The sequence below is a fragment of the Sebastes umbrosus genome, chromosome 13, assembly GCF_015220745.1.
Source record: "Sebastes umbrosus isolate fSebUmb1 chromosome 13, fSebUmb1.pri, whole genome shotgun sequence".
In the NCBI taxonomy this organism is placed as follows: domain Eukaryota; kingdom Metazoa; phylum Chordata; class Actinopteri; order Perciformes; family Sebastidae; genus Sebastes; species Sebastes umbrosus.
Window position 1 is genome coordinate 30,284,076 of NC_051281.1, and position 27,162 is coordinate 30,311,237.

The 27,162-nt window shown below is 42.8% G+C and overlaps 1 protein-coding gene across 4 annotated transcripts; it reads right to left on the reverse strand.

Annotated features, from left to right (window-relative positions):
• Positions 1–26,548, reverse strand: LOC119499871 (protein mono-ADP-ribosyltransferase PARP9-like). 4 transcript variants are annotated; one of them, XM_037789091.1, is made up of 8 exons: positions 26,228–26,548; positions 20,963–21,841; positions 15,971–16,186; positions 15,428–15,643; positions 1,959–2,019; positions 1,199–1,677; positions 816–975; positions 1–628 (listed from the first exon to the last, which is right to left on the reverse strand). In XM_037789091.1, exons 2-8 carry the CDS (start codon positions 21,824–21,826, stop codon positions 345–347), a joined length of 2,280 nt encoding a protein of 759 aa, XP_037645019.1. In that variant the 5' UTR covers positions 21,827–21,841; positions 26,228–26,548; the 3' UTR covers positions 1–344. The 4 variants fall into 4 exon arrangements, with proteins under 4 accessions (XP_037645019.1, XP_037645017.1, XP_037645016.1 ...); XM_037789089.1 differs by having other exon boundaries at positions 1,199–1,707; positions 26,232–26,547; XM_037789088.1 differs by having other exon boundaries at positions 1,199–1,707; positions 26,228–26,547.
• Between the last annotated feature and the right edge of the window lie 614 nt (positions 26,549–27,162).

Genomic DNA, 27,162 nt, shown 5'->3' on the forward strand with positions numbered 1-27,162 from the left:
AAAAGTATGATGTTGTTGCTTTAAGTGCATTTTTAAAGCGGAATCTTTGATTTACATACAAATGATTGTGCTGCTATGTGTAATAGGTGCTTATCACCCAAAAGAAACAAACTTATAATGTAAAAAAATAAGCAACTCAAATCTAATACATGTGTTTCTCAAGCTGATTATAAGCTGGTACTGTGGTAATAGTCTCCATTATATGATTTCAAGGAGTGATGCAAACAGCCATTTCTTTCTAATAGCAAAGACATTAATCAAGAATGCACTTCAGCTTGTTTTAGAATAATCTAACTTCCTGTTCGACACAATGAACCCAGAGGAAACAGTGAAGAAATCACTCCTCAGACCATCCTACAGGTGATGATGTATTTGGGCAGAGCTTGGTAACCACTAAATATGACAGAGATATCAGGCCCTCCGCTCACACTGTCGTACACAACGTGTGGCTCTGCCCCCACAGCAGGAGGCAGAATGAGACCTGGTGTACCAGGGGTGGAGTTTCCTGTCAGCACCTCGGCCTCCACCAAGTACACATACTCCTCCTTTCGCTCCTTCTGCACCTTCCACACCTCCATGGCCTTCTCGATTTCACCGGCAAAGTAGATGCCCTGTCCGCATGTTGGATCTGTAAACAGAGGGAGACACAAAAGAAAAAATAACTGTATCGTTTCTATATTATATCATCCCTCTTCTGACTTTGAGTTTCTCTATCTGTAAGGCTGTCATTCAACACCCTGGAAAATGATCATTTACCAGACGTAAAGAATTTATTTGCATATTATCAAATGCTATTTGTAGAAGCGTTATCATACCATCAGGTGGTGCGTACTCTTCACGGAATCCAATATGGCTGACCATCTCACAGAACTGTGCAGGTATGTGCTGGAACATTTTTCGAGGAGTGGAGCATTGGAGCTGTTTTTTCTTGAGGTCAAAGAGCGTCTGCAGTGTAGGATTCTCCACTCTGTCCACCTAAAAAAATGAATACAGTATATCACTGGTCAAGCAGTGGTTCACAATGAGACACTTGCAGCTAATTGATCGACAGTATTGGAAACAAATTAGTGCAAACACTCCTCCATTTGAGGAAGTAATATGTTCACTTATTATATTAAACTGCTTCAACATCAACCAAAAGACAAAACTTTAGTTTCCCACAACCACATCCCACATGTTGCATTTACACACACTGTACCTTCAACATCCTCGGCCCGTGCTTTCTGAAGACAGATGATCTCCCAAAGAACTCTGGGCTTGAGTTGTCAACTGTCTTTCTTTCAAAGGACACGTTGTTAGACAACACAGTATGAAGCATGGTGCGTTCCTCCTCTGTGGCAAACTCCCTCTGGATGTTGCAGAGCATGGCCTCCACCTGCAACCCAGCAACTTCAACATCTTCATCTGAACCGTTTACAATTATGCCGGCGCGACCTTTCTCAAAGAACACCTCGATGAACACGCCCTTTTTGATTAGATGGGACAGCTGCAGATGCTCTTGCTCGCCGAAGTGCTGGACGAAGTTGTTGCAGATAACGACAGTGCCGGAGGAGTTGAAGAGAAGCCTGCTGAGCCATCGGTCAGCCTCGCGCGTTGCTTCTTCAGGCCCGTTCAGGCTGATCTGTGGAGTGGGAGCACCGCCGCCGCCACCACGGACGCCATCTCTGTGCTCAAATGCTGACGGAGAAGACAGCATCACGTCCACTGCTGCAATTTAACATCACGGTTATTTTTCACATAATTTCAGCAAAACATGCATTCCCACTATGCTGGAATTTTTTTTTTACAATAGCTGTCCTACTTTAGCTTTTCTACGGTAACCTCTGCAAAAAATGACAAATCATACAGTATGCAGACATGGATGTCACTACAAGGACAATGCAAATTTAGTTGTTTCTTGAATCAAAACTAGTGTTCTGCATCGCAGTACTTTAATGCTAACTGAAATATTGTGTTACCATGTGTGAAGCTGGGATGAGATGCTTGTTTCTGGAGATATCCCATTTGTTCCTCAAAAGCCTGAATGAGACACATCCACAGAGCATGAATTGCATTTCCTCGAGTTATTAAGTTAGAGAGCATTTATAAGCAACTGAACTGAAACCCGGTCAACAATTATCAGCAAGTATAGGGAGCGTCTCACACAGCAGGAAACACATAACCACATTCCACCTAACAACATAGATATTACATTAGACCTACCTGATTAAGATTATAGCAACTTTATACAAAGTGTCACTTTGTCAGTTGTTGTTTAGTATTTTGGTTTAGATTCATAGCTGTTGAAGTTGTCTTTCTAGTATGATTACTGTCATATTTTAGCCACCCACTGTAGACCACAGACTGTATAAAGATGGACGACGCGTCTCCTCTTCCTCCCACTGTACTGAAGTGAAGCCAAAATATCCCGAATACGGGAACTGCCATCTTCAGATTTTGAGGTCATTTGGAGCCAGAGTCTGCTCAGTAGTGATCGGGCGGTGGAGCCGCGGTAATCGAGGTCACCCCGCCCGAACCAATCGCGAGCTGAGGACGGCCGCAGCTTGTCAGCGAGAGAGACTCACACGTATCACCCCCTTTTTATAGCTTCAAATAACTTAATAAACCAAACTTAACAGAAAAATGAACACTTGAACATACATCAGCGTGATGAGAACTACCTCACGACCCTCGTTAACCGATTAATAACCGTTAACCGACAAGATTTGTGCCTCGTACCAGCTGCAGGAGCACAACAGATATTGGTTGACGGTAGTCCCCAGTTCACCGTCCGGGAGCGTTAACTTAGCAGCTACGATGCTGCGTGTAGTGTCGCCGACATGCAGCCACTTTTCGTGCTCGCCGCCGCACACATAGTCTGTGTAACTTTAGCGAGTTTCCAACAGACCGTGTGTGTGTGTGTGTGTGTGTGTGTGTGTGTGTGTGTGTGTGTGTGTGTTGGCGGTGAGTTTGAGGTTGTTGGTGGCGTTCTAGCTGTGATCGTAAGTGTAGCAGTGTGTGTACACTTTATTTGTCGGTGAATAAATGCTACTAAACTACAACTCCTCCACTCCGCTCAAGCGAGCCAGAGACCGGAGCTGACTTCCTGTATCCTACAAATCTGGCTCTGCCTCTTAAGGTGGACTGTTAAGGTGGACCAGCTTTTCTCCTTAAAGAGACGAGCCGCTCCTCTGAGCCGCTCAGCTTTTTTAACATTATATTATATTAACATTTCTTTTAACCGTTTTAACCGATAGAGTTAATCGGTTAAAATGCTTAATGTCGGTTAACGGTTAAACGGCTAATTATGGACATCCCTAGTTTGGATTGTAATTTTGACAAGTTCGTATGCATTCATCTCTTGTTATACAAACATTTGTTTATGCACATGTCTAATTATTATTATGTGATCTGAACCTGAGCGTTGGCGATACCTTAATAAATGAAGGTTGATCACCGCCATGTCCCTTCAGTCTTCCCCCGTCCAACACAGTGGAGGATATTACTGATCCAGACTTCTCTACATATCTGATTGAATCCCGTTAGGCTGAGTGTTGTCTGTAAATAACCAACGTGTTAACAGACAACTGTTTGATCTATAGGCTGGAGACGACAGTCTGATGCTGCTATAACGTTAATGTGTGACTGTATTACTGCAGCAGCCTCCCACTCAAGCTAGCGTTAGCTAGCCATGCTAGTCACTGTCACCAGCATCATTTAGCCATTTAGCACACTGACGGTGAATAGTAACGTATCGTATGAGCCTCGAATCTCAGTGTGAAAGCCTCGATTAACCCGCAAAACAACAGCTTTTCAGCATTTTCTCTCCTGTGACAGCAACGTTCTTTCCCCCAAAAGGGAGCGCAGCCTCGGGGATGATGCTACGCTGGTCTGGTCTGTAGCTTGGAGCCATAAAGTTCCTCTAATATATAATTTTTAGGTATGTGGCAGGGGAACAAATCAGAGATCAAGGTTTTTGGATTTATTGTTGGTGCAACCAACTACACAGTAACTCTTTGGGATAGCGTTATTACTATAACCGGTTTGTTTAAAGCAGAAGTTTGGAGACATGTTTCAACTTCTTCTCTTTAAGCTGTTCCCGTCTACGAGGGACTGTTGGAAATATATCATGATAAAACTGTTGTTGTGTAACAAACTTAATTATGTTGTGAGTTTAGCGAGTTTGGTGTTAAATACTAGGCTTAGACTGTCTACAGATAATTGACTGATGTAAGACGGGGCAAGAATGATCACATGGATTATCTCGTGATGGAATGTTGAGTGGGCCTGTAAAAGGAATAGCTACAAGGATGAAAGGGCCTTGGGGGTAAAAGCGGATGGGGGAAGGGACAGGATGACCATGCAAATAATGTTGTGTATTGGGTCTGCAGAAAGCCTGACCCCTTCCCCAGGGTTCGCCTGCTAATGTGTATAAAGGTAAACGTATAGCAGAGCTCGGGGTTCATTCTCTGCGAACTGACAGCCGTGCGTGGTGTCGGGGACACACTGATGAATCCAGAACTTCTGTAATAACTCTGTGCAACTTTGATGAATATATCTGCGGAATAAATTGATACTGATTATACTTTAAACTTACTTTGCATTTGTTTGTGATATACTCTGAGCTTGCAGCTGCTTAGAAGATAAACCAACACGCATGAAGGTGACGATTCTATGAGGGGAATTCCTTCAATTTGGTGACCCCGACGTGATCTTCAGAAAGAGTGACGCGAGCCAGAGACTGGACGACTCAGTGAGAGAGAGAATAAGGGATCCCTGACTACAAGGCAAAAGGTAAGCAGAACCTGTTAAATCAAATCTGCATATTGGCATAGGCTCTAAATTTAATCTCTCTTGCTGAGTAAGACACATCTCTGTTTATTTAAAAACATCAAGTTGCATAGTTGAAAGGATCTGGGATCCTAAAGGATCTGGGATCCGCTAATGATCTGGGATCTTAGTTAAAAAGGATCTGGGATCCGTACTGTGGTATTTGGAACACTAATAAACTGTATTGATAGTGTACATCAGAGGAAATTTAAAACTGCCTCAGATATCGGGCCAGCACCGCTGACGGGAGACCGTTAGTAGAAGCTTGTGTTGGTGGGATCTGTGGTGGGGGCATAACGACCCAATTACTCTGATATCACTACTGTTTGAAAACTAAAAGGAGGAAAGTTGCCCTTTTAGTAACGTCTGGGACGTTAGAAAAGCGTTTGGAACGCTGCGCTTGGAGCGCTAGAGTAGTGCGCTTGGAGCGCTAGTTTAGTAACGTCTGGGACGTTAGAGTTTAGTAAAAATAGCGCTTGGAGCGCCTGTATGAGTGTACATTAATAACTAGTATTCAGAGGAAAATTAAAACTGCCTCAGATACCGGGCCAGCACCGCTGACGGGAGACCGTTAGTAGAAGCTTGTGTTGGTGGGATCTGTGGTGGGGGCATAACGACCCATTTACTCTGAATCTAGTTACTGTCATAAACTGAATAAACCTGTGTGAAATAGTACTGGACAGAATGGACGGAGAATTTGACAAAGATTGGGAGGAGAAAGGCGGTTGTAACAAAAATGGGTTAACCTTCGGCCAACAGTGGGCGAAAGTAAGGACAAATGTGATATGCACCTTTGACCCAAGGAAAAGGGCAGAATGAACTAGGGATTTGGATGACTGGTTCAAAGGAATGATAGAAAAAGAGGAGTTTCCCAAAGAGGACTCTAAGGCAGCTGTTACCCTGGCAGTTCGAAAGACCATATTAAAGCAGCAAGACGATTTGGCTGAAAGTAGAAAACAATTGAAAAACAGCAACATGTTCACACGAGTAAAAGCAAAAAAACACGTGGAACAACAAGCCAGCTTATTGGCCCAAGCTAATTGTGTGTATCTAGCCTCAGTGACTGAATTAGGCCATCAATGGCCTTCAAAAAAGGAAAAACAACAGCCTAAGACAGAGAGTACTCTGTACCCTAAACTAGGTGATTATCATGGCCCATTCCCCGATCCTCCCCCCATGCCACAACATCAAATGATAATGAGAGAAACACCAACTACACCTCCCCCATATGATGACAAAGACTTCCCTCCCACACCCCCTCCCCCAGCGGCTGATGTGCCCGACCCTCCTAAACCTCTCGTGACTGTCCAAATGCCTCAGTTTCAAGTAAAGGGGGGCAGACTATGGCTAGAAGATCCTGAGGGAAAAAGGAACAGAGAAGATTTAGAAAGAAGGACCCGGCTCCTAGAAATGGGCCTGCTAGGGTTAACCAGAGTGGGAAATCAGCCTGGGGTTGTGGATCTAATGGGGGAGACAATCTCAGAACAGAACTTAACATCTCCCATATCACCACTGATGGTCGACTCCCCAAGTAAACCCTCTGACCCTAAGGGTAGGCGGGTAGATGAAGAAGAAACTGAGCAGGGGAAAAGAAGAAGAAAGGGAAGAGCAAGACATAGAGGGAGCATGTGGAAGGGACAACCGGAGTGAGGATGGTGGTACATCCACCACATCTAGTTTGTGCCATAGGTCGGGACCTATGTATACATCTAGTAGAGAAAGAGAGAGGTCAAGGAGGGAAGATGACAGAGAAAAGGAAGATGGTAGGGAACAGTTTCATTGGCAAAAATCTGAGGAGGAACCTCAATCGGATGAGAGGGGGACAAGTCCCGACCGTGGGCCTGGTATACTGTCTGGACGATTTACTGCCCAATTAGACACCGATGGTGGGCCACTACATGGGTATGATTTGAGAAGACGAGGAAAAGATAATAAAGTAATGAAAACAGGTAAAGAGTATATGCTCCCAATAATCCAGAGTACCAATGGCCCACGATATCAGCCATTTGGGGCTTGAGATAAAGGGGCTATTTTGGCTTTAATGCCCGAGCTAACAGAAGGAGGAGGAGCATGGTTAAGAGCATTGGACGCGCAGACTCGGGGTGTGGAACTCTCTATGGGAGATGTGAGAGCACTTATGGGCGGGGGAGGAGTGTCAGCATGGGTTCAAAGGGAATTAGAGGAAGAAGCAAACACCACTCGAGTGAATGATGACAGACCCTGGGCAAGCTATGCCACTCCTTTAGGGGACAGTATAAGGGCAAAATATCCCATACCTGCAGGAAAATTACATAGCTTGGTCTTCAAAACAAAGCCAGACGAATCCGGAAGACAATATCTAAATAGGTGTAGAAAAGAATGGGCAGATGCATCTGGACATAATCCAGATAAAGTAAATCACCAACACCCATTCAGGGCTGCAGTCCTAAAGTATGCACCCCACGGAGTGAAAGACGCTATGGATAATAATCCCGATATGCATGGGGCTGATGTGGGGAAATGGGAAACACACTTCCTACATCATTGGAGCAAACATGAGGATAAGAAAGATAGTGAGATGGGGGAAATGAGGGAAATAGTGGCACAATTAGCGAAACTACAGTTAGCCTCAGCTAGGGACAGTGCTACAGAGGATAAGAAGAACAAAAAACAGAAACAAATGGTGCAAACACCTGCACCTATCCCACCTCCCGCACCTACCCCACTTCCAGTTTCACCATATCCGCAATATTACGCACCCCAGCAGTATGGCCCCCCACCACCTGCCCCGTTTCAATATGCACATTATCAGAACAGACAGGGACAGAATAGAGGAAGAGGAAGGGGGGGAGGACGAGGAAGAGGAAGAGGAGGACCCCCTGGAGGAGGAGGTTGCTTCCTATGTGGAAGCCTGGATCATTGGGCAAGAGAATGTCCCAGCAACAACCAGCAGCAGAGTCAGGGTGGGCCACCCCCACCCCCACAGGCTCCCAACCAGCAGTACGCACCAGTTCAGGCTTCCCTCTATCAACAGCCCCCTCCCTGGGGACTATAGGGAAGCCTAGAAAGCAGAAAAGAGCAGGGATTGGCCGAACCTTGCTTACAATTAACAGTGAACGGAAAAAGAAGATGGTTCATGGTGGATACCGGAGCCCGGTATTCAACAATGGCAGAACCACAGTGCCAACTATCCTCTCACTATGTGTCTGTTTTAGGGTTTTCCGGCCAGGAACAACAGTTACCTTTTACGGTACCCATCACTGTTAAAAATGGAACTCAAGAGTTTGATGCATTCTTTTTTATATGCACCAGAATGTCCTAGAGATCTTTTGGGAAGAGATGTGCTGGCTGCACTGGGAGCGTCAGTACATTGTTCCAAGGAAGGAATATCAGTGGAATTCCCGAATGGACAGATAGTACACTGTTCCGGGTCAGCAGGGAAAACACATCAAATGATGTTAAAAGAACTATCAGACCCACAGGACATAGAACCCATGGCTGAGATATATTGGGTTCTCTTGGATGACCCAAACCCTCTACTGGTTTTTTATCTACAGTGGCAACCATGGATTCGAGCCCTTCATCCCTATCTCCCCGTTCCTGATCCTCTCCACTGCACACTAAATTATGACAGGGAAAGTGACTTACAATATCAAGATGAGTTTCAACAGCAGTTAGCTGATAAAGGATGGTGTTTACAGGTGACAGACATTATAATAGGACCACAAGGGGTGGCCGCTGTAGTGTCCCTAACCCCAGAGCAAACGGAATGGTACTGTCTTTCAGATTATGCTGTTTCCCATATCTCGTTAGCATTAGCTCCAAAACATCAAGCAAAAGACTTAGGAACTATGTGTAAAGAAGCAGGGCACCTCACCGGATGGGAGGAAACCACATTAAAGGGAGTATGGGTGGCTGACCAAGGGAGACATTACAAAATATCATATTTTGGGACCGTAAGGGGAAGATGTGAGAATGTCTCGTTGCAGCGTCATCACGGATGTGAAATGACCGATGGGGAAGGAGCTACTTCCATGTTGGCTACTCTCCCTTCCTCTTTGTGGTCTACAGGACCATTTGATGTGGGGAGATGCAATATGGAACCAGTGACCTTTGAAATGAACTCATACTGTCCCATTTGGAAACCACAATACAAACATAAAGTAGAAGCAGCACAAGGGATCTCTCCTACCATTGAGGGCCTAATAAAAGCAGGGGTGTTAAGAAAATCGTATTCACAGTGGAATACGCCCATCCTGCCGGTAATAAAGCCCTCTGGATCGTATCGAATGGCTCATGACCTTAGAGCCATAAACAAGGAGGTGTTGACTCAAGTCACACCAGTGCCCAACCCCCACTCTGCTCTCTCAATGCTCACTCCTGCTCACACCTTCTTTACGTGTATAGACCTGGCTAATGCTTTTTTCTGTCTACCATTAGCAGAACATTTACAGGATATTTTTTCATTTACATATGAGGGACAAAGATTAACCTATAATGTCTTACCACAGGGGTTTATCCTCTCACCCTCTATTTTTAATGAAACATTGAGACAACACTTAAAAGGGTTGGAACTCCCAGAAGGATGTTTTATTGTACAGTATGTTGATGACTTGCTTGTGGCAGCACCCTCGGCCGAGGTGTGTCTATCCTTAACGCATGCGTTGTTGTTAAGACTACATAGTTGTGGCTATAAGGTCTCTAAAGAAAAACTCCAGTGTTGCAGAGCGCAGGTATCATTCTTGGGAAGAATGATTACAGCTAAAGGCACTGCCATGTCACCTGCACACAGAGAGTCGATTTTGCATCACCCAAAACCACGAACGGTGAAGGAAATGTTATCATTTCTAGGTCTAACTGGTTATTCCAGACAGTACATTCCTAACTATGCAGGAGATACACAGTTGCTAAGACAGATGGTAACTATGGCAGGTAGGAGGAATCTTACTGCAGAACTGGAATGGTCGCAAGAAGGGGAGGAGGGGTTCATCAGACTGAAACAAGAGATGGCTGAGGCGGCTGCTTTAGCCCTCCCTGATTACTCCCAGCCCTTTCATCTTGACGTTTCGGAACAGCTCTCCACAGCACATGGAGTTCTATATCAGAAGCAAAGAGGGGACAGGAATGTACTCTATTACTGCAGTATTTTACTGGACACACCAGAGCAGAGAGCTAGTCCCTGTGTAAGATATGCAGCTGCACTGGCTAAAATAGTGGAGAAAGTGGGTCATATCGTCATGCACCACCCACTCCAAATTCTCACTTCCCATAGTACTGTAGCCTACGTTACATCAGCGTGTTTCACTCTCACTCCATTGCGACAAACCAAGATCTTACAGATACTATCAAAACCACATGTTTCCTTTGTACACGAAGGCTGTAACATGGCAGATAATATGGGTGAAGGGGGGGGAGAAAAACATTCATGTGCTGAAAAATCCGAACCTTTTGTGAAATTGAGACCAGGACTCTACGCTTTACCGCTAAACAATCCTGATCTTAGCCTATTCACTGACGGCTGCTGTTTCAGGCACCCTATAGAGGGACTTAAAGCTGGATATGCTGTTGTATCCTGTACTGACGACGGTGCAAATCCCGTAACCATGTCATCTGCCCCACTTGAGGGCAAACAATCAGCTCAAGCTGCTGAGCTAACTGCCATGATATGTGCTCTTAGATTGGCCGAGGGTAAAACTGTCAATATTTTTACAGATTCAGCTTATGTATGTAACGCAATACACAGGGATATGTCAGGCTGGGTCCAGGCAGGATTCAAAACAAGCGGAAATAAATCTATGGCTCATGAAGGACTCATGAAAGATTTATTGGCTGCTGTCCACCTTCCGGAGAAGGTGGCTGTGGTAAAGGTAAAAGGACACTCACAGGGTAGTGATCCAGAGAGCATTGGGAATAACGCTGCCGATGAAGCAGCAAAGGCTGCTGCAGGGTATGTCGCTGAATGCATAATGTTATTAGCTGAAAACATAGGAAGTTTTATAGATGATGTACAAAAAGCTCAGGAGGACGCTCCCGAGCATGAGAAAAAATCCTGGGAAGACGCAGGTGCCACTGATTGTTTCACTGGCTTATGGCAGAAGAATGGGAAAACTGTCATGCCCGAGGGATGGATCCCGTCAATGTTGAAACAGACTCATGGTTTATGCCACGCAGGAGTAGCAATAATGATGTTCGCATTGGATGCATGGTGGTTCCCTCAAAAGAGGAAAGTTGTGGTGGATTTTGTACAACAGTGTGCTGTTTGTCAGGCGTGTAACATAAGACCCACGGACAAGCCTCCAGTGGGCACATATCCGAAACCACAGGGTCCGGGGGAACAAGTGATTATGGATTTCACTGACATGGGTGTCCGGGCTGGGGGGAAAAGGTTTCTCTTGGTAATTGTGGATGCCTTTTCCAGGTGGATTGAGGCCTATCCCACTGGAAAAGAGGACGCGAAATCAGTCATAAAATGCCTGGTTAACGATTATATACCAAAACATGGTTTTCCAAAACTAATCAGATCCGACAATGGTTCTCATTTCAAAAATAAAGACCTAAGGACGGTGGAAACGGTCTTAGGTCTTCAACATAAGTTTGGCTCAGTTTACCATCCCCAATCACAGGGCAAAGTTGAACGGGCTAATCGGACTATAAAGGGTAAACTATTGAAAGTCTGTAAAACCACGGGGATGTCCTGGCCAGATGCTTTGCCTATTGTGCTCCTGGCCATCAGATCCTCTGTAAACACCTCTACAGGTTTGACTCCCTTTGAACTAACCTGTGGCAGACCATTTCCCGGTCCTTCGCATCCTTTTTGTGTACTTCCTGCTGTTGGTTACCGCCCGTATTATCAGTCGGTTAATGCCATTGTATCAGCTTTTTCTTGTCCAGGTGCCCCCCATCCTGATCCTCCCGTGTTGAAAACCACCCCAGCGGGTCCACCGGAACACCTTTGGTTGAAGGTGTTAAAGAGGAAGTGGTCGGAGCCACGGTGGACGGGTCCACACCAAGTGACCGCACGAACAACAACAGCAGTCCAACTCAAAGGGAAAGGTGGCGTATGGTGGCACTTAACCCAGTGCAGCTCAACAAAAAATCCACCGCCAAAGGCAGATCTGATCAGCGGAGGAGTGGACGAGCCAACTACACCACCAGATGAACCGGACAAAGGATCAGCACCAGGGGTAGATGCAAGCATCTCTGCAGGGACACCAGAGAAGAACACAGAAGAAGACACGTGAACAGTAAAAGCGTGACTATAAAACTCTCTTTTCAGATTTTAAATCTCGATGTCGCCAGACGGGCAAGTCGACTGTATTTTCTTTTTCTATTTTGGTAATAACGTTGGTGATGATTCATCTTATGTTATACATTCTATATCTGTATGCTTAAAAAGAGCTGTATGAGACACAAATCTGGGAAAGAAGGTTTCAAGGTCTTGCCGGTTTTACAGTTAAAACACGGCTTACAAGTAAAGAAAAGGTGACTCAATAGAAGATTTATATGCTTTATGTTATTTTACTTCTTGCCTTATACATTGCTTTAACGATATTTTACTTTTTGTGCATGCATCCAGAGGAAGAGGGAGAAATATTAGGGATAACATGAGATGGATAAATAAGGCGCTAGTGGTACTGGGATCAGTGCTACTGGTGAGCCTTACCCTTCTCTTTTTAGATTTCTTACCACGACAAAAAACTAAACATGCTCCAGGTCCAACCAGTCCACCGACTAACTCAACACCTGACAACTACACACAAGCGTTCAACAGCTTCACACAGAAACAGGTCCATAATAGACTAAAACGATCAACACACTGTCCGCCTGCCAGGGTACAATTAAATTACACCTTGGGAAGTAACACTAGCTTTCAGGTAGATTTATGTGAAATAATACCTTGCTCAGGGGGCGATCAAGCATGGCGGAAGTATGAAGTATATTTGTGTGGATATGTCAAAAACTACAAAAAATGTAAAACATGGAACCATGTATTTGCATATACATGGGGATGGAATCCACCGCAAACCGGGTTCTTCACCCAAGAAGCCAGACGAAAAATAAGCGTTATGAGGGGATCCCTCCAAACCGCTGTACAACATGGAGGATCCAGACGAACGGAACATACCACTAATCCACTAATCTTTACGTTTAAGAACTTACACACCAATCCATTTGCAGCTGGGGATTGTGGGTCAAATACCACAGGCCACATGACATTGGGGGTGGATCATGAGGGCAAGGATACTCTAGCTGAGGTACGGGTTAATTTCGAACACCCAAAACACGAAGAAGCATCAACAGCTGCCCTATCGACTAAAAGGGCGGCTGCTCCCGAAACCACTTCAGAGAAAGTGCTAGCATTAGATTTCTCAAAGTTAGGCAACAACGATCTAATCAAGTTAGCCACAGGATATGGGGATAAAAACATATGGCTTGATTGGATGATATACACAGCCAAAGAACAGAGTCAAGGTAACTGTCTGGCTTGTTCCACTGCTCGACCCTCCCTATTGATGGTGCCGGGACCGGTACACATGAATGATACGGATGGATGGCAGTGTTTACAAGAGATGTTCATACCAGGGTATAATAAAACGTTGAATTGTACAAAATTAGAGGAAGTATATCCCATCATTCCAAAGACTACAGTACCACCTGTATTTTCAGTAAAACCAGGGGTCTTTACCTGTTTTAATCGCACAGGTAGTACGCCAGTAACTTTCACCGAACCAAGTTGGTGCCAAGACACGGTAAACTGTGAATCATCCAACTTGACGGACCCTGGCAATTGGACACAGGCAAGAGGTGATCTATTTTGGTACTGTAGCCAATATACATTACGCGTGAGTCTTCCATCAAACTGGTCAGGGGTTTGTTCATTGGTGAGACTGGCTGTGCCTATGACTCTAATAAATCTTAATCCTAAAACACAGCGCGATAGGACCAAACGCAGTTTTGACACCACACAGGATAATCCGACGTATATTGATGCCATTGGAGTACCACGGGGAGTACCCGATGAATTTAAACTAGTAGACCAAATAGCGACAGGATTTGAGAATCTTCCCATAATATCTGCATTGTTCCCGGTCACACCCAGTAAAAATGTAGACAGGATTAATTACATACATTACAACATACTCAGACTGACAAACCTAACTCGTGACGCCATAGCTGGACTGGCAGAACAGATGGCACCAACCTCACTTATGGTGATCCAGAACAGGATGGCACTTGACATGTTACTAGCAGAGAAGGGAGGGGTATGTTCCATGTTCCAAGATTCATGTTGTATCTTCATCCCGAATAATACTGCACCTGACGGTACAGTGACCAAGGCGTTAGAGGGACTAAGGACATTATCTAATAAAATGCATGAGGACTCCGGAATAGACAGTCCAATAAATGACTGGTTGGACAGAACTTTTGGGAAATGGAAGTCTATGATAATTTCCCTTTTTTCGTCCATTTTAGTGGTAATGGCATGTCTGGTTTTATGCGGTTGTTGCTGCATTCCTTGTATCCGCCATTTGACGGAGAAGGTTATAGTAACTGCCATAGAGAAAAGGCGTCCTGATCAACTACCTGCCTATCAAATGAATATGTGTTCACCAACAGAAGCACAGGGGTTACTCAACATAGAGTTCCATGATCATGACTCAGAGGACGAGGTGGTAGATGATAACTCTGTGTAAAAAACTGTAACACTGTATATAGTATAATAATGATGAATGCCTCATGAGAATATATTTCTAGGACAGAAGTGAACTTGGACAAGTTCAAAAGAGGAATTGTTGGAAATATATCATGATAAAACTGTTGTTGTGTAACAAACTTAATTATGTTGTGAGTTTAGCGAGTTTGGTGTTAAATACTAGGCTTAGACTGTCTACAGATAATTGACTGATGTAAGACGGGGCAAGAATGATCACATGGATTATCTCGTGATGGAATGTTGAGTGGGCCTGTAAAAGGAATAGCTACAAGGATGAAAGGGCCTTGGGGGTAAAAGCGGATGGGGGAAGGGACAGGATGACCATGCAAATAATGTTGTGTATTGGGTCTGCAGAAAGCCTGACCCCTTCCCCAGGGTTCGCCTGCTAATGTGTATAAAGGTAAACGTATAGCAGAGCTCGGGGTTCATTCTCTGCGAACTGACAGCCGTGCGTGGTGTCGGGGACACACTGATGAATCCAGAACTTCTGTAATAACTCTGTGCAACTTTGATGAATATATCTGCGGAATAAATTGATACTGATTATACTTTAAACTTACTTTGCATTTGTTTGTGATATACTCTGAGCTTGCAGCTGCTTAGAAGATAAACCAACACGCATGAAGGTGACGATTCTATGAGGGGAATTCCTTCAGGACACAGGATTGTTTTCCCCCAAAAGGGTGCGTGGTCATGAGAGCCTACTCTGGGTGACGTATTGCCGGTCTGATGCATCTGCTAACATGGATGGGGGCGGGATTTATGACCTATACTGCAGCCAGTCACCAGGGGGTGATCAAGCTGCTTTGGCTTCACTTTTGGGGAGCTGTCATGTCGTCCATCTTTATATACAATCTATGCTGTAAATACACATGGCCAATACAGCATTATTCCAACATCATGACAGCATTTTTGAAATACAACCTTAAATGTGTCGTTGTCAGAAGGATATATGACGAAGTAAACATCCATCTTCTTTGGGACCCTTTGGGCAAAGTCGACCACTGCATTCGACATGATGTCGGCAGCTTCTTTTTTACCGAACCCGAGGGCTCCTGTGCCGATGGCAGGAAAGGTGATTGACTTGTGGCTACTTGCGACTGCCTGCCATAAACACTCCAATACGGATTTGAAAAGAATCTGTAATGAATGAATCAGTGGACAAATAGAGAAATTCAAGCTCTTATTAAAGTTCAACAGAAACACTTTATACATAGATATGTGCTTTATTAACAGTGTGCATTCTAGGCTTTCAGTTGTGCTATTTCACACTACTTGGAATGTGTGCTCTCTTGATCAAGAAGACAGATCTAAACAAATTAACTCTTTGATAGAATATGTTTTTGAGATGTCACATATTTAATCTATTTACAGTTTTGCATATATCATACTATGAACAAAAGCACAAAAACATAATGAATTATCCCTTTACTGAAACGCCCCATAACAGTTAAACTCATACTGTACCTGTCGTGCTCCGTCGCTCCCCTTTGCAGTGCAACAGGTATGATACACCTCTTTACATGGCAGCATGTAGGGTTTTGTGGTGATGACATGTCCTTTCTGAGGAGCATTTCTAATTTCTTGTTGCATTTTTTTACCAGCTTTCTGCAGTAAGGCGCGGGAGATTTCACCACTGCTCAAGTCCAGGTTTAATGATGCAGTGTTTACGATGACATCTGTCTGAGAGATAACATAGTTGGTACATGAAAATGCAAATATGCAGTTTGTGACAAGTATTACGTACTAATGTGACTTTAATATTTTTCCTTAAATGTTAGAGAAGCTTAGCTACTGTTGTTCTTTACATGTGACTCCAACTATGGACCAGACTAAATGCATGTCTGTGAAGATAAGTGAAGTAAAAGTTTAAATATTCTTGAAAATATTAAAAATACATACAAATATTTTTGTTATACGAGCAGCCATCCACATTAAAGGGACAGTGTGTAGGATTTGGTGGCACCTAGCAGGGTTGTTGCAGATTGCAACCAACTGAGCACCCCTACGCTCACTCCTCTCTTTCCAAGACTGTGGTAACGTGAGCCACCAAGTGCAACCGTGGTAACGCCGTTTGCCTCGCTCAGAGGCCATCCTTACCATAATAACATTACTCTAGGAGCAACGGAAGTGAGACGGCAGCTGGCGGTACTACGGTTTGGCCCTCTGCAGCTCACGTTAGTGTGTCAGAGAACTACTGTCGCCTTCAGGTAACGTAAAAATGCAAAAGGCTCTCTCTAGAGCCGGTATTTTCTTTGTCCGTTCTGGCCTACTGTAGAAACATGGCGGAGCAACGAGGCGGACTCTGTGAAGAGGACCAGCTCCCTATGTAGATATAAAGGGCTCATTCTAAAGCCAAGTTCACACTACACGACTTTCAAAGTCATCAGATTGCTGTACAGTTCACACTACACAACTTGCTATCTTGTAATCAGGAGTCTTTAAGTTGTTGTTGTTTTCACACTACATTACTGACCGGTGACAGGGGGTCACACACCTCAAGATCTTTCACCAGGAGGAATCCCTGATGAGGTCTTCAAACTACGTTTAGTCACAAAAACACACGTGAGGAATACAGAGTAAATGACGTATGCATCATACGTGAGACACACTACTGATGTTGTTGTTGGCCCGTGTTACACAAAACAGCCTGTTTCCACCAGTTTCAACATCATTTTTTACTTTTTATTCCTCTAGATCAGTGGTTCTCAAACTATGGTACATGTACCACCGGTGGTACAGTGCTTCCTCTAGTGGTACGCGGAGGATCTCTGAAATATTTTTTAAAAATTAAATAAAATTTATTTAAAAACATGTAATACTATCAAAATACTACTACAAATGAAAACACCTTAACCATGAGATCATTGAAATGGGATTTAAAGTAAGTTTCGGCTTTGATGTAATATTTTTTATTTTGAAACAAAAGAACGTTTGCACGCGCTACTACCCCGCCACGTAGCAGCTACGTAGTTGGGTAGTAGTGCATGCAAACATACACGATTAGTTACAAGCTAAACTGTGATGACAAGAAAGTAAGCGGAGGTAGCTAAAATGATGAAGGGTTCAAAAACACTGCAATCGTGGCTCCAAACAGGAACTATTATTATGGTTTTATGGAAGAGTTTAAGTGCCAGTTCTAGTACTACCCCTTTGTACAGCGTGGCTGTGGCGGAGAAAAGTCAACAATAAGTAATATTATTATTAAGAATAAATTTGCCTCCTGCGTAACCTGTGCATTGCTGAATAGGGTAGGCCTACGCTACTGTATTTTAACATCAGTCATAATGGTGGTACTTGGAGAGACAAGTATTTTCTGAGGTGGTACTTGATGTAAAAAGTTTGAGAACCACTGTTCTAGATGCAACAACAACTTTGCTCCGTGTTGCAAATGCAGCACATACAGTAGGTTCTTATTGTTACAGGCGACCCCTCCTCCCCCAGGTTTCCCCTCAACCCGTGTCTGGCGCTCTCATTGGCTGTAGCTCGTGGCCGGAGTCCCCGACAGGTCCAGATAATTACCATGCTAGATATCTGGAATGTGTCTGCGAGGCATCATTGAGCATCTTTGAGCAGTTCACACATGGCGCTCAAGCCCTGATGTGCGAGCGGCGAGCCAACGCAGATTTGTTCTGATCTGGGGCTTTTGTCGGTGAGCTCCAAAAACTGTCAGGGAGCGAAAAATCAGGACTAAAGTCGTGTAGTGTGAACTAGGCTGAAGTTAACAAAAACACAACGATCCTTAGTTTCAGGTGATTATGCACTTAAAGAAAACATAGTTGTGAATATTATATTCCATTTCTGCTAATAGATCCCCCGAAATGTTACACACTGTTCCTGTAAATGTGTAAAATAAGTAAATAATCGATTAACTAATTAATGCAGAAACATTACAGATTCTTACCTGCTGTTCCTCAATTTTTCCCCTCTTCAGTGTCAGATGGACATTTCCAAGCTGGACAGTCGGTGTTGAGGTTTTGGCATCACTTATGCTTTTACTGGCGGCTAACAGCTGACGGCAGGCCCTCTCCATTTCTTTGACTGTAGGCTCGTCATTGTTCACAAGGAGGATCTCTTTGGGAAGATGTCCTGGAGAGTAGGAGGAGGAGCTTTCATAGTAGCGTTTCACAGTTCTCACTATGGTGTTGGCACATTCTGGCAGGGGATAGTTGAACAGACCGGAGCTTATAGCAGGAATGGCAACAGACTGCAGACGGTGCTCCTTAACTTTATCAAGAATGCTCACGATGGCCCTCTGCAACAGCCGTTCCGCACCCGAAACATCAGACTTAGAGGGATGTTTTGGTAGGTATGGGCCCACAGCATGAATTATCTTCTTGCATGGTAGGGACCCAGCATCAAAGACAAGTGCATCTCCTGTTTTCAATTCACCGTGCTTGTTGATGTAATCATCACTCTCTCTTTGGATTTGTGGACCGCCAGCTATGGACAGAGCTAGAGGAAGGCCGCCATAATGCTGAAGACGGACATTAGTGGTATTCACAACAGCATCCACCTGGAAATTGGTGAGATCGGCCTTCCACACAGACACCTGAACACCTCCATACAGCGTAGCATCACACCTCTCTGGGACAACAGGTGGCCTCATCTGCTGCGCACTGCTCGGATCTCTTTCAAAATTCACACCATCCATGGTGGCCACACATCCAAACTTGCTTTGAAGGACTTCACCCAGAGCAGGTCCACATTGTCTCACAATGTTGAGTGACTTCCCATGAAGAGGAATATCAGGTTTACTGGTCATGGTTCCTAAACAGAGCTATGGAAAAACATAGTGAGTAAATCATACAATAACACCAGTGTTTGGTTAATATATGTGATACACAGCGTTTGAACACCTCAAACACCCTGCATACACCATGCATACACGAATGAATGACTGACAATGTCTTTACATGCTCAATAAATATGTTGAGCTGAATATGTAAGAAATATGATTGTAGCTTATGGCAGAAGGGAAATGATGGTCAGTGTCAGACAGTAACTGCAGATGAGGCACGAAATGGGATTATCAATAAAACTGGAAGAACTTCATTTTATAAATCAAAGTAAGGGCAGTGATTAGATTATTGGTTAAATATGAACAGTTATTCACCATACCATTGGTCTTTCAATGGGATTATATCATTCCATATATAAAAACGATCCCCTTTACACTAAATCTGGAGCTTATATTCAACCGGCTGTGAACTTCATCTGAGGCTATGATTGAGGCAGCTGTTCAAGATCAGCTGTTGACCCAGAACCAGGAACCCACTGACACACAGTGACCTGTATCACAGTTTTGTGGATTTATAATAATTTTAAATACTACTGGCAGTGTTATCAGGTCTGAAAACCCCTAATATGCATTGGAAAATAATTAAACAAGAGCTTTAAACCTGCAATAGGCAGAACGTTTTTGACATCATTGGGCAAAAAGTCCATAATAACCTTTCAGCATATTATAATTCAAGTGTTCTGAGAGAAAACTAGACTTCTGCTCCTCCTCATGGCTCTGTTTTCAGGCTTTAGAAAATCTAGCCCGTGATGGGAGACTTTGGCCAATCACAGGTCATTTCAGAGAGAGAGCGTTCCTATTGGCTGTTCATTCAACGGAGGCAGCTGTCAATCACTCGCAAAGTCTAATCAAACTGTCAAACTAGGCAGCGCTGATCAAATATGAATCAATATTCTGTTACCGTAATGACTATTTCTCTCCTCAAATGTTTTCGGAAACATCTTGTAGTGTACTGTTTAGCTGTAAAATGAGAAAGTTTGCTCCGGCTGGTGGGCGGTGCTTGGTATTTCCTCAACTGATCTCAACATGGCTGCCCGGTCACAAAATTTCTCATTTTACAGCTAAACAGTACACTACAAGATGATTCTGAAAACATTTTACGTGAGAAATAGGCATCACAGTAACAGAATATTGATTCCTATTTGATCAGCGCTGCCTAGTTTGACTGTTTGATTAGAGTTTGTGAGTGATTGACAGCTGCTCAGAGACGGCAAGGCTCCAGCTCGGCTCTGATTGGTTGTTTTCCTCCGGTCTATGAAATCTTGCAGATGCTATTAGGAGCACCGGAGGACACAGAGGCACATCATTTTTTTCGATTACCTGTCTCATTCACTACTGTCAGTTTTTTTCATCGGTGCTCGAGCGGCGAGCCAACGCAGATTTGTTCTGATCTTGGGCTTTTGTCGGTGAGCTCCAAAAACTGTCAGGGAGCGAAAAATCAGGACTAAAGTCGTGTAGTGTGAACTAGGCTGAAGTTAACAAAAACACAATGATCCTTAGTTTAAGGTGATTATGCACTTAAAGAAAACATAGTTGTGAATATTATATTCCATTTCTGCTAATAGATCCCCCGAAATGTTACACACTGTTCCTGTAAATGTCTAAAATAAGTAAATAATCGATTAACTAATTAATGCAGAAACATTACAGATTCTTACCTGCTGTTCCTCAATTTTTCCCCTCTTCAGTGTCAGATGGACATTTCCAAGCTGGACAGTCAGTGTTGAGGTTTTGGCATCACTTATGCTTTTACTGGCGGCTAACAGCTGACGGCAGGCCCTCTCCATTTCTTTGACCGTAGGCTCGTCATTGTTCACAAGGAGGATCTCTTTGGGAAGATGTCCTGGAGAGTAGGAGGAGGAGCTTTCATAGTAGCGTTTCACAGTTCTCACTATGGTGTTGGCACATTCTGGCAGGGGATAGTTGAACAGACCGGAGCTTATAGCAGGAATGGCAACAGACTGCAGACGGTGCTCCTTAACTTTATCAAGAATGCTCACGATGGCCCTCTGCAACAGCCATTCCGCACCCGAAACATCAGACTTAGAGGGATATTTTGGTAGGTGTGGGACCACAGCATGAATTATCTTCTTGCATCGTAGGGACCCAGCATCAAAGACAAGTGCATCTCCTGTTTTCAATTCACCGTGCTTGTTGATGTAATCATCACTCTCTCTTTGGATTTGTGGACCGCCAGCTATGGACAGAGCTAGAGCAAGGCCGCCATAATGCTGAAGACCGACATTAGCAGCATTCACAACAGCATCCACCTGGAAATCGGTGAGATTGGCCTTCCACACAGACACCTGAACACCTCCATACAGCGTAGCATCACACCTCCTCTCTGGGACAACAGGTGGCCTCATCTGCTGCGCACTGCTCGGATCTCTTTCAAAACTCACACCATCGATGGTGGCCACACATCCAAACTTGCTTTGAAGGACTTCACCCAGAGCAGGTCCACATTGTCTCACAATGTTGAGTGACTTCCCATGAAGAGGAATATCGAGTTTACTGGTCATGGTTCCTAAACAGAGCTATGGAAAAACATAGTGTGAGCAAATCATACAATAACACCAGTGTTTGGTTAATATATGTGATACACAGCGTTAGAACACCTCAAACACCATGCATACACCATGCATACACGAATGAATGACTGACAACGTCTTTACATGCTCAATAAATATGTTGAGCTGAATATGTACGAAATATGATCGTAGCACATGACGGCAAGGCCCCAGCTCGGCTCTGACTGCTTGTTTTCCTCCGATCTGTGAAATCTTGCAGATGCCGTTAGGAGCACCGGAGGACATAGAGACACATGTTTTTTTTTTCCGATTACCTGTCTCATGCACTACTGTCAGGATATACTGACCATTTTATAAAAATAACTTTTTAAAATCATATTTGCTCCAATCTTTCCCACTGCAGCTTTAATAGCCTGCAGGGGATCCACAGTGTACTTCTTTCCCTCACAGATAAGTGCTGATTTCCTTTCCCTCCAGTAGAGGGAGACACAGACAGTATCCAATGTACATGGCTATCCCATTCAATAATCAATCACCTCTCAAAAAGACATGAGCTGAATGTGCTCCTATCCCATAATACTACATAAAGGAATATGCTTAGTGTACTGCTTGGCAATAAGTATACAAGAAAGTTATAATGCTTTACTTTTTTGTAAAATGTAAAATTTGGAAACTTTACAAAGAGAAAGCAAAACATTTATTCAATACTATGTTTTCTGAGGTGTTCCTGCAGTTGCCTCAATGAGCTGCTCCTCCATTGCGCTGTACTTAAAAATAAAGTTTACTTTCCTTTATTAGCATACTGACATCTAACGTTCGCCTCCTTAAAGCAGCAGTGGGTAGTTATGAAGCAAATATGATTAAAAAAGTTATTTTTATAAAACGGTTGCTATATTCTGACAGTAGTGCATGAGACAGATAATATGAACAAAATATGTTCCTCTGTGTCCTCCGGTGCTCCTAACGGCATCTGCAAGATTTCACAGACCGGAGGAAAACAAGCAGTCTGAGCTGATCTGGAGCCTTGCCGTCTCTGAGCAGCTGTCAATCACTCAAATAACTCCGACCAAACGGTCAAACTAGGCAGCGCTGATCGAATATGAATCAATATTCAGTTACTGTAATGCCTATTTTTCGCCTCAAATGTTCTCAGAATCATCTTGTAGTGTACGGTTTAGCTGTAAAATGAGAAGGTTTGTGACCCGGCAGCCATGTTGAGATCAGTTGAGGAAATACCAAGCACCGCCCACCAGCCGGAGCAAACTTTGTCATTTTACAGCTAAACAGTACACTACAAGATGTTTCTGAAAACATTTTATGCGATAAATAGGCATTACATTAACAAAATATTGATTCATATTGATCAGCGCTGCCTAGTTTGACCGTTTGGTCGGAGTTTGCGAGTGATTGACAGCTGCCTCTGTTAAATGAACAGCCAATAGGAACGCTCTCTCTGAAATGACCTGTGATTTTTTAAAGCCTGAAAACAGAGCCATGAGGAGGTGCAGACAGAGTTGCCAAGTCTGCTTATTATAAGCAACTTTGGGCTTTTTTCCTGAAATGTTGCTTAGAAATATTGGTAGTTGCGGGTTGTGTTTTTTTGGGCTTGTTTCTAAATTGTAGTTGTGTAGTTATGTGTATTTGGGCTTGCTACGGTCTCTCTCCAACAATTCGAAGGCAGTTTGCTGTAATTGTAAGTGTGATATACAAGCACATCATGCCGATCTGGTTCAACATGATAGCACTGAAAAACATAAAAGAAACGCAGCACCGTTCTCTTTAAAGAGGCTCACCGACACTGGAGTCACGGCCTTTGCAAAAATGCAAAAATTCAATTATATGTTAAATTTTTTTTAGTTTAGTTGACAAGAAAAATGTAAAGTTAAAAGTTAAAAATGGAAGGAAAAATTACATGAAACATTCAACTTCTTTAAGTATAGTTGACAAGAGAAATATAAAGTTACAAGCTAAAAATGAAATAAAATGTTCTACTACTTTAAAGGGACTGTTTGTAACTTCTAACACATATAAATCACCCGGGTCGGTGTCCCATGCGCGCGCTGCTCGCATATATAAGATAAGCATATATAAGATATAAAACTGCTGATTAACAACTGACAGTTATCCATATCTCTCAGAAGGAATATATTTCAAACAATGTGTGCTTCTTACTGTATATTTAAAAAGTAAAGAATGAATGGGTTCAACAACATGCAAAAAGACATATTTAACTATTAATTTAACTATGATGTGACATTTGTCACACATTGATAATAATGATCTTTCTGTCTGCACCACAGATGGCTAACATTAGTATTGGTAGCCTCTTGGATGAAACTAGTTGTACAGATCTGCGCTATGTAATATAATCTTATAACACTAGATTTCCTTTATTTATTGTTGTACAGTGAATATCTTTGTGTCACATATCTTTGTACAGTGAATATCTTTGTGTCACATATCTTTGTACAGTGAACATCTTTGTGTCACATATCTTTTTACAGTGGGGGGGAGCGGCATATTTACAAAGATATATGACACAAAGATATTTACTGTACAAAGATATATTCATATATGTGTCATATATCTTTGTACAGTGAATATCTTTGTTTCGTCTATCTTTGTTCGGTGAATATCTTTGTGTGATATATCTTTGTACAGTGAATATCTTTGTGTCATGTATCTTTGTACAGTGAATATCTTTGTGTGATATATCTTTGTACAGTGAATATCTTTGTACAGTGAATATCTTTGTGTGATATATCTTTGTACAGTGAATATCTTTGTTTCGTCTATCTTTGTTCAGTGACTATCTTTATGTGATATATCTTTGTACAGTGAACATCTTTGTAGAGTGAATATATATATATAATATAATATAAGTATATTTTTACAGTGGGGGGTTTGGGGAAGTGGCATATTTACAAAGATATATGACACAAAGATATTCGCTGTACAAAGATATATCACGCAAAGATATTCGCTGTACAAAGATATATCACACAAAGTGAATATATTTGTGTCATATATCTTTGTGTCATATTTTGGGACCCTTAAAGTAACTGTTTATTTCCACTGAATAAGAGAGCATTTATACATTAAGCATCATTATGGCATGTCTTGATAAACCACAGTGAAGGTGTCAATAAATAAATAATAAATAAGGTGTATGATTCTAAATTAGAAAAGTTCTGATCTGTCAGGAATAGACGTGGTTTTAAATATTAATAACTATTACAGACTGTGGGCTAAAATGCACGAGAAGCCTGATTGTCCTTTACAATAATTCACTAGCTACATGTTTACAATCAGGCAGGCAAACTCATTAAAATACATAATAATTAAGATCAGTTTATATGATGGAATAATAAAAAAAACAAATTCTGGCTTTTATAAAAAAAAAAAAAAGTCTCCGGGAGAGACCTTCGTCTGGTCAGCTAACATTACTGCCAAGCAGCTGAAATATAGAGTGATGTTGTGGTTTTAGCTGACGTGTGTCGCCTCATTGTTTTGAGCGATGCTCGTTCATGTTTATGTAGAGCGAGCACAAGCGCGAGCAACAGGACGCTGACTTTCGTTGACTTAACGGCCACAGGTGTCGCTGTTAACACGCAATTCTGAATCTTACAAACAGTCCCTTTAAGTTTAGTTGACAGGAAAAGTGTTAAAGTTAAAAATGGCTGACAAAATGAAATGAAATGCATGCGATCCAAAATAAATTCATACATAGGCTATATATGAAGTGATCAAGTGGCCGCCTCTCTATCATATTGTGTCATATTGAGTTTTGTGATTTTTTTGTGGGGCAGGGGAGTTGCTTCTTTTGGGATTGTTTCTACAGACCTGGTTGCTTGTTGCTTGTTTCTCTGGAGAGATCTGGCAACACTGGGTGCAGAAGTGTAGTTTCCTCTCAGAACACTTGAGTTCCAACATGCTGAAAGGTTATTATGGAAACATTGTGCCTACTGCAGCTTTAATGTGGACAGCTTCCTCATCAACACAGCGACACTGACGGCGTAAAAGACATAGTTGACATTCTCCGTTTCACTGTTTACAACCTTATTTGACTTATCAACATAGTTGAGTTAGCTCTGGATTCATTAAGCAACTATTTTATATCTTTAACGAGTAACGCTATCAGCGCGAGCTACCTGACGCACGGTGCTCACGAGACAACAGAACAAATAGCTTTGTGTTAGTTTATAGTTATAGTATAGTTTATAGTTTATAGTATAGTTTATAGTTATAGTATAGTTTATAGTTCTTCATAGTTTAAAGTTCTTAATAGTTTATAGTTCTTAGTAGTTGAAGTTTAACGTGTATTTCGACGCTAATATGACATTCAGCTAATGTAAGAGACTAAATAAAGTGATATGATGAGATAATACTCACCCACCTCTCTGGGTAGTCCCGAGGAGAAGCAGAAAGTGAAACAGTGAGACAGAGAGACAGAGACAGGGAGACAGTGAGACAGGGAGACAGGGTGAGGGTGTCTCTTCAAACTGCCGACTGTTAACCAAGTTTTGGTAAAATTTCATGTCATACGACCACTGGACAGCTGTGTCCTGTCTTCAGCTGTGTCCTGTCCTCAGCTGTGTCCTGTCCTCAGCTGTGTCCCAGTCTGCGTCAACACTTCATGGCTGAACTCGTCACCAACGTTGAAAACAAGCCAACAGTCCCTCACCCTTACCGTCTCCGTCTCGAGTCATTTCCTGAGAAACAGAAGTGAAAGTAGATCAGGATCAGAGGGTATGGAAAGCCTTTTGAGCATTTATTCCATATCCTTGATATCAGACGTCAGTGTCCTCCACTAGTTCGATCTTTGTCAGCTCTAGTTGGACATTTGATCTCAATAGTTGGCCATTTTGTCTTACTAGTTGAAAAAAAAACTCTTACTATTCACTGTTTTTCAGCAACTAGTGGCACTTTTATCCAACTAGTTCCAACAGAAGCCTTACTAGTGAGACTGTGCACCAAACTAGTAGGACCAAAGCCCAACTAGTCAACTTTTTGATGCAATTGTGGACCTCTGGACCCAACTAGTAACGCTGACAGTCTTACTAGTTAACTAGTAAGCTGCAAAAGCTTTGACATGTTAACTAGTAAAGGACATATTCATCTCACTAGTTGGCTAGTGACCTACAATGTCCTGCACTAGTTAACTAGTGAGGGCCAAAATGATCACTAGTTAACTAGTTAAGACCAAGATGTCCACTAGTTAGCTAGTTAAAGCCCTTTGACCATACTAGTTAACTAGTGCGGCTCAAAATGTTCACTAGTTAGCTAGTTAAAGCTCTTTGACCTTACTAGCTAACTAGTGCGGGTCA

Coding starts and splice junctions, on each gene's coding strand:
- LOC119499871 (XM_037789089.1), bottom strand. CDS start 21,826: ATGACCAGTAAACTCGATATTCCTCTTCATGGGAAGTCACTCAACATT. Junction 16,187..20,962: donor GAAAAATTGAGGAACAGCAG/GTAAGAATCTGT, acceptor GTTATCTCTCAG/ACAGATGTCATCGTAAACAC. Junction 15,644..15,970: donor GGAGCGACGGAGCACGACAG/GTACAGTATGAG, acceptor CATTCATTACAG/ATTCTTTTCAAATCCGTATT.